This window comes from Phocoena phocoena, chromosome 15, assembly GCF_963924675.1.
Source record: "Phocoena phocoena chromosome 15, mPhoPho1.1, whole genome shotgun sequence".
Classification (NCBI taxonomy): domain Eukaryota; kingdom Metazoa; phylum Chordata; class Mammalia; order Artiodactyla; family Phocoenidae; genus Phocoena; species Phocoena phocoena.
Window position 1 is genome coordinate 82,521,259 of NC_089233.1, and position 15,464 is coordinate 82,536,722.

The 15,464-nt window shown below is 56.7% G+C and overlaps 1 protein-coding gene across 1 annotated transcript in view; it reads right to left on the reverse strand.

The window, feature by feature from the left end:
- The window catches only part of PMEPA1 (prostate transmembrane protein, androgen induced 1), a 54,068-nt gene extending 39,672 nt beyond the window's left edge, over positions 1-14,396 (reverse strand). The window contains exon 1 of the mRNA XM_065892663.1: positions 14,144-14,396. Within this exon, the coding sequence (XP_065748735.1) occupies positions 14,144-14,255 (112 nt within the window). The 5' untranslated portion in view covers positions 14,256-14,396. The remainder of the gene's footprint in view (positions 1-14,143) is intronic.
- Positions 14,397-15,464: the final 1,068 nt, after the last annotated feature.

Here is a 15,464-nt window from a genome sequence, read left to right on the forward strand (position 1 = left end):
AGAAATAAAAAGGAATCACTACTGAGACACACAACACGGATGGATCTCAAAGTCAGGAGGCTGAGTGAAAGAAGCCAAACAAAAAGAGTGAACAGGGCTTCCGTGGTGGCGCAGTGGTTGAGAGTCCGCCCGCCGATGCAGGGGACGCGGGTTCGTGCCCCGGTCTGGGAAGATCCCACGTGCCGCGGAGCGGCTGGGCCCGTGAGCCATGGCCGCTGAGCCTGCGCGTGCGTCCGGAGCCTGTGCTCCACAGGGGGAGGGGCCACAGCAGTGAGAGGCTTGCGTACCGCAAAAAAAATAAATAAATAAAAAGTAAAAAAAAAGACTGAACATACAGTGTGACTCCATTTACGCAAAGTTCTCCACTCAGAAAATTTAATCTCTGAGATTCTGTGATTGAATCTGCAGTGACTGCCTCGGTGAGGGGCAGGGTGGGGCAGGGGGCCGGGTGCTGAGACGGAAGGTCCCTCGTCTCCATCTGGGCACCTGTAACATGCACAGACACGTGCCAAACCTCATCACAGTGCACCCTTACGTCTGTGCACTTTCTGTCTATGAATTATCCCTCAACAGACACGTCACGGCAGGGGAAGTGCAGGTCCCAAGAGGAAGTTGAACAACTGAAGGGAAGGGAAGGGACAGTCGGTGAGGTCTGACTGGGTCTTTGCAGCGCCTTCCTTCCCACAAGAGCCTCAGGGTTCAATTAAGCCCGTTGTACAGAGAACAAAATTAAGAAGGGAGGGGAAGGAAAGAAATGGTAGGGGGAGAGGTATGAGCAGGGCTCATCGGGGGCTTCCGTGATGAAAAATTCTTGTGTCTGGAACATTCCGCCTTCAACTGCAAGCCCACCAGTGCCCTGTTCCCGCCTCTGCGTGATTCTCCCTTCCACCCCCTGGGAAAGATACCCTTCAAGAAGAGACGTGCCACCCCTGGTGAAGCAGAAAGCCACACGTTGGTAGCCAAGAACCCAGAAGGCAAAGGTAGGGGCAGCTCGCGCTGAAGGGTGGGTCAAAGGCGTGTCCGGCAGCCACAGGGGGCAGAAGAGGAAGCCAGGATGCTAGGTGCCCAGCCTGATCCTGGTGAAACCGGGTGCCCCTACCATCCCCTGAACTAGACGGTAACTTACAGGCCCTGGGCCGCCACTCCACCCACCAGACCCCAGGCCTTCCCCTGCACCGCAGCTGGCAGAGGCCTCAGGGGTCGCTCGGCTGCTGGAGCACCTGGCCTGGAAGGACAGGACGGGTGCTGGAAGATGAGGCCGACGCCAGGGCTCACGGGCCCCGCGGTCCTGCTGCCCAGCTCAGAGTGACGCGTGCAAGTGTGAGCTCCGGCCTGGCTCACACTGAGTCCCGCCAGCCTGCTGTCCTTACAATGACGACGTTATTAGTGGCAGCGCTCTGATTAGCCACAGAAAGGCTCCAGGTTGAAAACTAGCCCGGATTTCCTTTCCCTCGACTGAATCTCAGTTTCTCCATCTGTAGGCACGGGGTGGGGGCCAGCCCAGTGGGGCTTAACCACAGCCGCACCCTGGAAATTAGCCGGGGAGCTTTAAGAAGCCCCACTCCTGCCCTGGGGTGTGCCTGAGGGTCAGGGTTGCAGACCCCCCAGGGCTTCCATGTCCAGCAGGATGGAGAAAGGCTGTTGAGAAGGAGGCTGGAAAGGGACCTCAGTCCTAACGCTCTCTGGACCCTCTCCTCGCGCCCTCTCCCGAGGCACCCTTCTTGGGGAGCCCAGGCCCTGCCCAGCGCCCCACAGGTCACCATGACCCTTTTCTCCCGTCAGCTGCAACCCGACACGGGACAGATTCCTGCTCTCGCTGGCACGGAGCCCCGGGATCGTCGCCGGTGACCATTCCAAGAAGGGGAGCGTGTGCAGGAGGGATGAGCGGGACGCAGGCCCAGCTGCAAAAGCCCGAGGGCAAAGGCGGAGAGGCCTGGAGTCGGCCACAGCCTTACACGGGCGACAGGCGGTTCTGAAGCTGGGGGGACGGCGGGCAAAGCACAGACTTTGGAGTCCCGCAGCCCAAGTTCAAATCCTGCTCTGCTCCTGGCTGGTGATCTCCGCCCCCTGGCACATGCCTTAGCTCCGCTTCCTCCTGTGCCAACGGGGTTGCCCCGAGGGCGTACACGGTGCTTGGTGAGCGTCTGTGACTGTTGGCGGGAATGGCTGGGGTTCGAAAAGCCACAGTGCCACTAAGGCAATCATCAAGGAAACAAAGTTGCTGGACACTGGGGGCTCACTGCCCGAATACTGACTGCCCAGCTCCTCTCCTTTCTTCCTCTTCTTCCTGAAGCCCACCCCCACTCACTTGGGTCTATTCCAGGAGAGGGTTCAGAGCTCATTTTCACTAGACTGCAAAAGAACGCCACAACATGCATCCCAGGTAAGAATGGAGGCTTCTGTGACATTTGAGTTGGTGACCCTGATTTTAAAGAAAGACAAATGAAGTAATAATATTGGGGGGCTGAGAGTAACATGGGTAGGGGGCTTACTCCAGATCTCCCCATGAATGAGCCCAGAGGATTGGGAGGGACCCAGGCCTGACAGCTGAAGCCGGGGCCTGGGTCCTATCAAAGTGGTGGCACAGCCTTAAGAACTCATAGTAGGGACTGTCCCGGACTTGTCAGGCGGCCCAAGGGCCTCCATGTGACATGACGAGCAGATGGGGAGTCGCGGTGGCTGCATGCAGGAGCAGTCCCTCCCCTTCCAGGAGTTCTGCAGCCCTTGCCACTGTCCCATGCTGGGATCGATTAGCAGTGTCTGTCACGGGCAGCAAGGGGAGTGCTGGCTCAGATGCCATGCACTCATCCCTGATCCACACTTTGAAAGTCACAAAGTGGCTCCATAAGTACCAGCTAAATTCTCCTCTAACTAAAGAGTTATAGGAGCTGGGGATCCACAGATACCCGAGCCAGGACCTTATTCAGTGATGCGGAGGACAGGATACAGTGGAGCAAGTCACACAGATGGAGAATCAACCAGACAAGGAGACTTCGGAAGAGAAATGGCCACAGGAAGAAATAGTCCTTAACTAAACATAAGCAACTTCTGGGTTATGCACTTGCAGGCAGGGCCCAGATCCACGTGGATGATTGGAAGTTGGACTCATAATTGCACCTCCGCGCCATGTCGCAGGCGACTCTAATTACCCTCTAGATGGGAGGATGGTGACCATTTTATTTAGGGCGAAAAGTAACTAATAAAATTAGACAAAATTAGCAGCTCCACGTGTAAGTCCTCACACGCTACAGATTAATGCAGAGACCTGACAACTGCAAACATCTAATAACTGTCCTTGTTAGAGAAGTGAGAGGGGGGACGGGAGTGGTCCCTGACCCTTAAGCCTGGATATCTGAACTACCCCGTGGTGAACCTCGTGGATAGACTTTTTTAAAAGGCAACGTTCTCTGCATTTGTGGCTTTTGGGTTGAAAGTCTGCTCTAGGTTTGCCTGGGGGTGTCCCTAGATGTCAGCCTGCTTCAGAGATTGGGATCCACAAAACACAGGAGAGATACACCCGAGATAGGAGTGCATTTAGCTGTGGTCCATCAGGACGATCAACAGCAGCAAATGGAGGGGTGTTCAAAGGGCTGGTCGGTGTCATGTCATCGGCTATACTCACCGATGTAATTGACACCCTTTCCATCATCTCGAGGCAGCCACCTCTTTCTCCCGTACCATAAACAGATTAGAAAAAATTGTTTCCCCTGTGGCTGTGACCCCCATCGGCTGCTCAACTCTGCCCCGTATGAATCATTCCCGGCTCACCGCGACTGGGTTCTGAAATGACTGGACGATAACGGGGCAGCACAGACACCAATAAATGAATCATGCCTTCCACAAGACCAAACCTTTGGCTTTTACAGACACCAATTTACAAAGTAGAAAGAAAAGAACAAAGAAATTACTCAGGGTGTTTGCGCAAAGTTGATTCATAGGTTTACAGAATTATTACCGACTAAATTATTTTCAGGAAGGCGATTAGACCCGTGACCAGCTACAGGACCTCAGCCTGAATTCTCAGACTTGGGAATTCGCAAACTGGGGCAGGGGCAGATACCAAATTCCTGCAGGGCTCCCCAGGCTGAATGGACCCTCCCTGCCTCCTTCACTTTCTACTTTCTTCTGGAGGGTTATTTAAGACCTTGATGAAGCCTTTCTGTGTAGCCACGTGAGCTGGGTAAAGGAAGTACGCATGTACGCACTTAGTTTTACTAAACGTCTTGGTATTGACTTTTATTTTTTATTCTTGAAGTGCAGCAACTATAATAGACCATACAGATTCTCCCTTCTGTGATCGGGATTTTGAAATACATTATCTACAACCACCAGACTCTTCCACCATCTCTCAACTGACGTCCACTGGAGGGATATCAGAGCAGAGCTACTCTACCTGCTATAAAGCTTAGGCAGATGGAGAAATAGCGCTTGCTAGGGCCACGTGCAAATTCTGAGCCCCCCCAATGTAAATGTGGCCTCTGGGACGAATCACCCCACAGGGCTTGGGTTGACGCTGTTGGCCAGGCATTCGAACACTATAGGGCAGCTTTAGCACAGTCTGAAAGCACCCCCGTCAGGAATGTCTGACCCTGGTGGGCAAAGTGACATAAGCGAGAACAAAACGGAGCTCACGCCTGGCTGACGCTCTAGGGCAGCCCCACTTACCAGCAGCTGCCCGGACCCTCTCAGGCAAAGCAAGGCAAGGGGAGTGACGGGGCCGTCCTGCGGAATCTACTTTAGATGAGTAGTCAGCCACCAGGTACCCAAGACCAGCGGGACTGAAAAAACCTCTTTGGGGAAAAAGGGCAGTTTGCTTTGCCCAAAATGTGCAGGAAAACTGACTGAGCTTTTCGTTTCTATTGCTTCTGAGGACAGAGCCTGGGAACCCTGGTTTTACCGCCTTGGGGGAGCCCAGGGCAAAGCACACCTGCAGGGGGTGTGGTTCCCGCTGTGGCCTCCAGTCGGGGGACCTCAGGGAAGTCTCCTAGCCTTGGGTGGAACGCACACGTCTTAAAATATTCTGCATATTTTATATTATAAATATAAGTCTATATATGTATGTATTTTTTATACCCAATGATATGCGGTTTTACATATTAAAGCACATATTTCTGTATTCTTAACCACTGACACCCACACAGATCCACAGCTGGATCTGTCACTTGTGCCTGCAACCGCAAAGCCGGGGATAGAAACATCAGCTCCTGCAGACCTGAAGGACCTACAGAGACTCTCCTATCCCTGAAGCGTGACAGCGATGATAGAAGGTGACAGATCAAATGCCGGCAGTTACAGAACCTCCGTGTCTGCTCCCAGCAGCCACGGGGGTGACGAAGGAACACCATAAATCCACTCTTTCACTCACTGCTTCATTGTTTACTGAACATCTACTCTGTGCCAAGATCATGCAAAAGTTGTACGCATCCTAAGTAGAACCTGGCACAGCTGCCCCCAGCCCCATCACCACCGAAGTCCATATTAGGGGTAGAAGATAATGGGACCGTTTCTCCAAACATCAAAGGCAAGTTGGTGTCCTGAACTCACTGTTCAGTGGTTTGAGGTGTATCTGTCCAGCCCCGGGGAGCCCAGCGCTGGTGCCGGGCATGGGGCACCAGGAGACGCTTCCAGAGGACAGTGTAACTTTAATAGCTGTGGCTCAAGGAAGACAGAAGCGAACTTTACCCACAACATTCAGATCCCAGAGCCCCTGGGATTTTACACTTGTTACCAAATAATTAAAACTCTCTTTTCTGCCAGGAGAACCACTTCCCAAATTCACCGAATACAATAATAAATGACTATAGTTAAAATACATCTGAAGGTAAAGAAAATCAGACTCCACATTTCCCAATGCTTTCAACATCCTACAAGTGCATTGCAGAGAATGCACCGATTCTAAGCCAAGTGACCACCCCCTTCCTCCCCCCTCCCACTCCGGTGAAAAACAAATACATATCGGACTTTGCGGACCGTCAAGAAGATCCGATCGCCACCTGGTTACCTCGGACGGTGAGTCACAGTAGCTGCGTAACTCCTTGCAACCTGTGGGTCTCGCTGTCACATCCGAGCAGACGCCAGCTCCACTGGGGTGACAAATGGATAGAGCGATCAAAAAACCCTCCAAGTCTGAAACAGCTGTGTGCAGAAAAGAATCGCCCTAGAAATCCCCCTTTTGGGGGCGAGGGGCAGGCCCGGCGATGCACCTGTGTCATTTCTAAGCTCTTAGTGGCACTAAAGTGACGCTGAGAGACCCCTTTCTGCGTGGGTTTCGGTACCTGCCCCCCGAGGGAGAGGTGGGGAGAGGGCTGAGGCACAGCTTCCTGCCCCAAACAGTGGAAACGTCACTGGAGCATTCAAAATGTTTTGTGCCCGAGGTGCTTTTCATTGCTGGGCAGTTGTCTTGACAAGCTATGAAGCAGGTGTTAATCTCCCCTCTGTTTTGCAGAGGGGCAAGCGGGGAAGCTTAGGAGGGATCCCCAAAAGGATGGTTTTCCAAGTCTATATCCTGACCACCTCCTGTCCTGCCTGGAATCTTCTAGGAGCCTGCCGGCCCGCCCTGCACCCTTCCTTCCCCCCTCATACACAAGGTACCAACCAGGCTCGGGGATATAACGAACAAAATGGACCCCAACCTCTCAGCGACCAGAGGGAAGAGAGATGACACAACTCATTACACAACATTCAATACCACGTGATAGGTCTGGAAAGAGACCCACAGGGTGCTCTTGGAGCCCAAACACAGTGACCAGTCTGGGAGCCCGGGGGGCCTCCCCGAAAGACGCTTTGAGGTTGCCCCTGTTTCGGTTTCCTCTCAGCCCTCCTCCCCGAAATGAACTCATTTTCTTGTCCCTGTCCTTACTAGAACGGCAGCCCTTGGAGGGTAGGTTTATCTGTGTAGCTGTCCCCTGATGTTCTGCGGTGCCCAAAGCAGCACTTGGAACAGCGCCCGCGGTGCAGGATGAAGTGCTGAATTACTCAGCACCTACGGGACGCTCTGCCCCACGTAGGCCCCCCGTAAAGTCTAGATCTTCATCATCTCACCCTGGCCAGAAGGCTGGCAGTGCTCAGACCCCGGACGGCCTGGAAATCCTAGGAAAGCTAAGCTATGGTCCCTCCAGGAACAGCCCTGGGCCACTTAGCAAGCCCCTGCCACAGGATCGGATGGTGGTGGTCTGGGGGTGCAGGAAGGAGCAGGAGACAGAGACAGCCTGATGCGGGACACATGTTTGGGGGAGACCTTTCCAATGAAAGTCAGCCAGCGTGCTGTCCGACTGCGTGCTCTGAGATTTCTTTTTCCCTGATGAATGGGAGTCGGTGTGGTGTCATGGGGAAGAAATCACGGGAGCATGGGCTGTGGGCTCAGGGAGCTGAGGTTTGAATCCCAACAGAGCATCAGTTCCTGGCTGTGTGACCCGGAGCAAGTGTCTTACCCTCTCTGATCCCGTTTTTGCATCTGCAAATTGGTGATAGCAACAGCGCTCTCACAGAGTTGTTTTGAAGATTGAGAAAAATGCGTCACTAGTACCTGGCACATAATAAGCTCTTCATATCCAACTAGGAAAGCGAGTGGAAACAAAAACCCATCAGTCACCCTGGAAACAGGAGACAGAAGCTGTTCTGTGGCTCCTGGAAAGCCTGGGGATGCCCCCAAACCTTTCTCAACCCATCCCAGGGTGCTGAAGCCCCTGCTCCTCTCGGCAAGCCATTCTGGGACCTTTCCCGGCTTGGTGACAGACACCTCTACCGGTGCCTGACAAGGCCCTGGCAAGACCCTGCCATGTCAGGGTTTGGCTTTGTGCTGCCACCCAAAGGAAAGTGAAGTCGACGTGACTTCATGGAGGGTATAGCCCACCTGGGGAGGTGGAAGGGCAGGAGCGAAGACGCGGGTGCTCAGAGGTGGAGAAGTGAAACCCACCGGGGAAGAAAAGATCACGGTCTCTTTTTGATGGCTCACCCTCCACCCCTGCACCCTCACTTGTTCAAAATGGAAATGAATTTTCAAAGTGAGAGCCTCAAACCATTTGGAGTTTCTGGGCTGTGTGCTCCCAACTGTCTTAGGAATGGACCCTGTGGGGTACCTGGTGTCAGGGTGGTGCTTCTTCATGGCCACATACCCTCCACCCCCAGAGCCCAGTCTCTGCCCCCAAAGCGGGCTCTGGATTCCAGTGACCCAGCGGGGGACCCTAAGAGATGTCTGGGCCTTCCTGGGCCAAGGGTGGACCTGCTGGAGGTTTGCCAACCAGGGACAAGGAAAATCACACAAATATTCAATTACCTCCACTTTCAAGGTCATGGTACCCACATGGGCCTGTTCGTTCCAACATCCCCAACCAGTGCCGGCACCCCAGCCCCAGGGTGGAGGAACCCTCTTCTGAAGTCCTTCTCAAAAGGCAGAGTGCCAGAGTGTGACCGCTAGGGGACAGGACAAGTGGGTCATCGGGTCTAGTTCACCGCACTGTCACCACCGACTCCCACGAACGCAGAGCCGTGCACACGCCAGGCCACACTCCCCGAGAATCATCTTTGAATCCTCCCAACACCCCAGCACACCGGAGCTGCTGTCACCTAGACCTACAGATGGGCCAAGTGACAGTGAAAGGTGACACAGCCAGCAAGTCCGGGAGTCGGGGCAGAGCTTCCATCCCTCTGGCCCTGGGTCACACTCTTAACCCACTTCAGCCCTCGGGAGAGAGAGGACCTGCGAGCAGGTGAGAAAAGAAGGAATTGTCAGTCCTTAAAATCCAGGAGTTTTACAGCAAAACCTAGCTGTCCAGGTCCTGAGCGATCTGGCCTCACAGGGCCCACGTGACAACGGTGAGCCCAGTGGCAGTGGTCCCTTTAGGCAGGACTTCCGTCCGCCGTTCTCTGCAGCTCCCCGCTCCGAAACAGAGGACACTGAGTTTGCCACCCTGAGCCGTGCTCTGCTGGCCTCTGGGAGGCCCGGGGCAGTGGGGTGCATCCCCTCTGCTCCTCAGGCACACCAAGAGGAGGGGGCACGTGGCACCTGTGGCACCCAGCCCCACCCCTAGCCAAGCATCTTCACACGCACACATGCAGGCACGCACGCGACACCTTTTAAAAAGCACAGAATGTGTCCTCGGCCTTGATCTCCTCAGCACGTGTGCCATACAGGAGCCCAAGGCTGGCAGGAGTACAGTCTCCAAGACTCGGTGCGTCAGAGCTCTTTCTCTTCGCGCGGGACCCCAGGTGCCAAGCTGCCTGCCAACCTCTCTCCGGGTGATGACACCTGGAGACAAGGCCACGCGGGCCCTCTGGCTTGGGCGCCCCCCCCCGACCCCGCCCCGTGTCCTCCTCTCCAACACTTCCTTATGTTTTAACAATTGACCAAACCATGGACGTTTAAAAACCCTGAGATGAGGTGGGGCAGGTACGTGGAGGTGGTACCTGGGCACACCTGAGCTGGCCGCTCTGGGGTTACTGGGGCTCAAGTGCATCTCACCTTGTCCCGAAATTAAGCAGCCCCCGCCATCCCACCCCGCCAGCCTCCTCTCCCAGGCAGCCTCACACACAGCTCCATCTCCCTCCCTCTCTTTCAAAGGGAGAGTGCATACATTTGCACAACTTATAGGGGAGAAAGTACGTGTGTGTGCACTTTTTTCCTCTGTATTTGTCTCACACGCCCAGAAGAAGCTGTAACCATTCCCAACCTCGAGTGAAGCTGGCCGGAAAGGTAGAAAGGGGTAGCAGCGAGTGTGTGAGCCCACACGTGCGTGTGTGTTGGCCTGGGTGTGTGTGCACACGCATGTGTGTGCCTGTGTATGCGTGTGTGCACAGAAGCCATTAGTTATTCTGTGTCTTGACAAACACTAAGCTCACCCCTGCCCGCAGGACGTGCTGGGAGGTGTAGCTGGCTTAACCCAGACTTCCTGGGAAGCTGTGGCCAACGGCCCGACCTGAGATCCAGTCAAAACTCAGCCTCCTACGGCACCTCAACCTAAAACCCGGACAGTCAGAAAACATGTGCGTTAAAAGTCCCAGGTGAGAGGGTCCACAGGGGTAAAAGCTGGTGCCGGCTGGACGTCCAGAGTTTAACCAGAAACCTGAAATATCAGCTTTCAAGGGTGCCCGAGTCTTTCCTCCTAATAAACGCAAATCCAAGGCGAAACCCGGAAATTTCATCAAGAAGGAGCCCCAATCCTCCCTGCATGGCACACAAGAGGCGCTCAATAAAGGCTAAGTGGATGAGTGGCAGGTGTCACCTTGGGCGATTACAGGGACTGATTTTGGAAAGGGACTGAGGATCGTCTTCTCTCCACTGAGATCTGCCCTCCCGCCCCCTCCAGCCCCCTTGGAAAAACCAGTAACTGATTAAAACGGTGGTTCTCAACCAGGGACAATGCGCCCCTCAGAGGGCATCTGGCAAAGTCTGGAGACATTTTTGGTTGTTGCAACTTGCTGGGGGGAGTACAACCCTGTTCCTGACACCTAGAGGGTAGAGGCGGGGATGCTGCTAAACAGCCAACACACAAGACAACCTTCCCTTCCCTCCCAGCAGGGACTTATCTGGCCCAGGCGTCCTAGTGCTAAGGGTGACATACCCTGGATTCCAGTGTTACACATGCACCGCCCATGTGCCAGACAAGCCACCAGAAAGTTGGGTTCCTATGAGTTTCTGAGTCTCTAGCGTGTGGGGACATTTGTTTGGAATCGGAGGAGAGGTCGGAGAAGAGGAATCCGAGGCTCAGTGGCTCCGGTTGTGTTAAAAAACCAAGCCACCACCATAGACACTGTCTGCAGAGGTGCAGGGCGCAGCCAGGGCAGGGGCACCTCCCAGGACCCTCCAGAAATGCTGCCACGAGAGCCAACAGCTGTCTGGCCCTACAATTCGCTCTGTCCAGAAAGCACAGTTAGCATCTGTCTGCCCCCAACGGTCTCAAGCAGAAGCTGGAGGAGAAAGACAGGGGGTAATTGCTAAGAGATGCAGCAGAACTGAAAAGAGGTCAAAGAATGCCAAGAAAAATGCAAATGTGTGTGCCAAGAGGAATCCTTTCCTCAAAAGTTGCCACATCGAACTCCCTGGCTGTCATCTCCGGTGGGCTGTCACTTGAGCTGGTTGTTTTCCATTCCAAGAACCCTGGCTCTTTTCCGGAATGGTGTATTTTTCCGTGGGGTGAGTTCTGAGAACAGCAAAGTCCCATCGGACAGCAGCCCACACCCTTCGACCCTCAGGAAAGATGGGGGCCCCTAGAGAAAGTCGTGGCAGTGTCTTGTCAAAGAGAAGACCATCCCAGGTATCTGGCTCCCTCAGGGCCGTCCCAGTTCCCATTCTTCCAGGTGCAAAGGAGATGTTGCTGATTTGCTCCAGCCCCCAAGTTCAAGGTGGACCTACTCTGGGGCCCCGGTTCCATTTTCAAGATGGTGTGTGCGTTCCATGAGAAATAACCCTGGGTCTGAGTCTAGCATTGCTTGGGGACCTGGGACAAAGCTTTCCCCTGCCACTTCCCCTCATCTATAAATCGAGGGTATGAACCCCGAGTGTGCCAACGGTCCGCCCAGGTCTGATATTTGGGGCCGCTGAAGACCCACACCAAGGACCCAGCACCATTCGAGGGGCAGGAAGCCGTTTCCCGCACTGATGCCTCCAGCCAGACTTTGGAGAGCAGAGGTCTCATCTTGAAAGACGGTAGAGTTTTTTATTTCAACCATCATGGTCTCGTTTTTCAGATGAGGAAACTGAGGCCCAGGGGGCTTAACGGGCCTACCAAGGGCAACCTCTTCTTTTCTAAAAGAGGAGCCACCTGGACACTGCCCTGCAGACCAACTCCAAATCCAACTTTAACGTTCTACTTGAACCCCCAGCTCAGATCATGAGAAATGCACAGCGACCACTGCCCATTTCTTTTCTCCCTTCAATTTACCCTTCCCTCCTTCCTTCCTTATTTTTGTATAAAGAAACTCCAGGCCTTTAAAGCAGTCCTCATCAGACTGTTTCCGGGAAATCTGATTCGCACTCGCAACGAACTGTTATGTTATACCTGTGCTCTAAAGACGGCTTCCCTCCCTGCCCTGGGCTTTCTTCCAGGAAGTAGAGGGCCGTGTGTAAAAAATACACTGAGCCTGATGACTAATGGGCCACCTCAGGGCCAGCTGGAGCGGGCCAGGGTTCCGAGCACTAATAACCTCAAGGGTCCCATTCAGATACTGAAGCACAGCGGTCAAAACAGGCATCGGACTTAACGGCCTCTCGGTGTCGCGGCCAAAATATTGTCAGGGCTGATTAGCCCAAGAAGGCACAGAAATAAAAATGAATTTTTTAAAAAGTCCTGAACACAAAGAAAGAAGAGCAGAATGTCCGGCCACGCTCAGCCCTCATAATGGATAAGTTCAACCTGACAATGTGGAGCGGGGTGCGGGGAGTTCCCTAAGGCAGTTTTACGGAAGGGGGAAAATGAGGCACCAAGAGTACTTGAGCACCAATCCACTTAGCACCAGCGAGACTCTCCAAACATGTGCGAACATATTTTAATAATATCCTCCTGCATTTCATTAGCCTCCCGAGTTCACAAAGGGCCTTTGGGAAGCAATCTGGTTTAATGCAACTCAATTCCGCAAACGCTGGCTCTGGGCAGGTTCTCCTGGCATCTCGCTGGCCTGGCAAGAGGCAGCTGCGGGGGGGGGGGGGCGGTGGGGGGGGGTGGTGGTGGTGGTGGTGGTGGTGAGGGAGAGCAAGGCTTTCAATTCCAGGACTGGAGGGAGTGGGGACCGGCAGATGGAAGGACCCACCACCAACGCCAGCCAGCCTGCCCCAGCAGGGCCGGTCATGGGTTATTTTTACCCCTTGCGCCTCACTGTACAGGCTCAGGGGTCGAAAACTGTGGCAGCCGCCTGTGGAAACTGGCTTATGAGTCACCCAGTGACTGCCCTCGCTCGGTGGCGGCTTTTCCTGGACTCCTGGTCCCAGATGGAAGAAGGCTGGCCCCAGCAGGGAAGGGCTGTGTGCCACCCTCGCCTGGGGAGATTAGGGGAGACCAAGGGGACACCGAAGCTCAGAGACAAGAGGTCTCCAAAGGGTAGGCTGGGGGAGGGGGTATAGGTTAGAAGGCAGTCCCCTGGGGGTGCCAGTCAAATGCCCATCCACCCCAGTGTTCACCTGGGTGGGCTATGTGTGACGGACGTCCAGGCTTATTTGTCTCAACTTCTCCGAGCACAGGGCGAGTCAGCGCCAAGCTTCAAACACTCCCCTCCCCACCCTTGGTCCACCTCCCCCTTTCAGAGCAAGGCAGTCCCAAATACAGACAGCCCCAAACTTTGACTCATTTGTAACCACCGTCCCAGCTAGACTGAGCCAAGCTGTCCAGACAGAGGCTATTTATAGGTGCGTCGGGGACACAGACAATCACACAATGACACACACTCAGGATCCACGTTCGCCAGACCCGCCAGAGCTGAGCCCTGGATTCAGACACCTGGACACAAATGGTCCCCAGACCCCCAGAGAGATGCACACACGCAAGAGAGGCACCCAGACCCGGACACAGAGAGACCCTGAGACCCACTCGGGCACACACACTCCTGGGGCAGCCCGCGAGCCAGACACACAGACACGACAGAGAGAGGGACGCCGAGACCTAGACCGAGACACCCAGACACGCACACTCCACAGACGTACGGAAACCCACTCACACAGACCGAGACCCACAGAGCCACGCACGCTCCAGACACACACCCGGAGCCCGAGGCACCGCGCAGGCCAGACAGTGTCTCACACGCCTGACACCCCCCTGCCCCCAATCCAAAGTTGATAAAGAGCCGGCCTAATTGCTCCATCGCGACTGCCCTTTAGGGAAATAAAATGGAAACTTCACGGATCCACCCGCCCCAGCCCTCCCGCGCCGGGCGCCCCGCCGCCCTCTGCGCAGCTCGGCCCCGGGTCCGAGTCCTGGCGGGCGGGGCGCGGGCAGCGGGGGCCGTGCCAGGCTCGCAGCGCCGCGGGACAAAGCCGGGACGGCCGCCAGCTGCCGCGAGCCGGGAGGGCGCGCCCCGGGCGCGGCGGGCGCAGCCGGGGCGCGGGGCGCACAGCCCGAGGGGGCGCGCACGGTCCAGGCCCCCGCCCGCATTTGCGCCTCGACTCGGGGTCCGAGCCTGACGGGGCCTCCGGGGAGGGGGGCGCGGGGTCACTCACTGATCTCCATGCTCTGGAACAAAGAGCGTTTGCAGTTGCACGTGCAGGAGACATTGGGCTGCCCGGCGGCGGCGGCGGCGGCGGTGCTGTTGACCCCCATCAAGCGGTGCATGGACGGCGCGGCGGCGCGGCGCGGGGCGCAGAGGGCTCGGGGGCGGCCGGGGGGGGTTCCGGCCGGCGCCCGGCGCTCGGGCCCCGCATGCAGGAGGCGCGCGGCGGGGAAGGCGCGCCCCGGCTCGCCGGGCTCGGGGCGCCGCCAAGTTCCCGGGGCGCCGCGGGACTCAGTGCTCGGGGCCGCGCTCCCCTGCGCCCCACGGCTGCCCCTCCGCAGCCCCGGGGGCGTCGGCAGTGCCCGCGGGTGGCGTCCGGGAAATGGGCTGGCAGCCGGGGCGCGCGCTGCCGCCGGGGCTGAGCCTCCGCTGCTGGCTTCCCCCAGCCGAGCGCCTCCGCCGCCGCCGCCGCCGCCGCCTCCTCCTCATTCAAGTCCAAGGAGATCGGGTTTCGCTCCGAGACCGCGGTCGGAGGCAGGCAGACGGTCTGACGTCAGCGCTAGACGGGGCTGCCGGTTCCCACCGCGCGGGGGCCGGGGAGGGGGCGCGCGCTGCGCCAATCCCCGCCGAGGTTCCCCCGCACCCCTTCCCCGGGCCGCGGGGCGGGGTGACGGGGAAGGGGGCGGGCTCTTAAAGGGCCAGAGCAAGGCGGCCCGCGTAGACCCAGGACCCGCGCGGCGGAGGAAGGGCGCAGCGTCCCCTCCCCTACGGGGGTCAGTTAGGAAGCTCTGCCTGGCACAGACCAGGCCCGGGGCAGCGGGACTGTGTCCCAGCCATTGGGGGTGCGTTCCTCCCAACCCGGTCCCCGGGGTCCTTGACCGAGGCTCTCGGGGGGAAGCTTGTCCCCCCACCCCTCCAGAGAAGCACGATGTCCCTGGGACTCGGGGCAGGGGAAATTAAGGGAAGGGGGGAGCCCTCCAGGTTACCCATTACCTGATTTCGCAGTAAGCTCCCCGACTCCAGATCTGCAGCCCCAGGAGGCCCCAAGCCCACTGCGCCCCCCGCGCACTTTAACCCGACCGAGAGGAGGTAGACTGGGGAAAACTGGAACTCGCGTAGGCACGCCCCGGACAGCTCCGAGAAACGCCCGGGAGCCCTTGTCATGTAAATACGTGTCCGGGACTCTTAACTTCCCAGCCGGCCGGGCCCCGAGCAAATCCACACCCAAAGTCTGCTGCCCGAGGGGCCACCGGCTGGGGGTGGGGGGTGGGGCGGGGCAGGGGCACAGCTCGGGAGTTCTAAAGACGGGGGAGGAAGTGCGGGGGTGTACT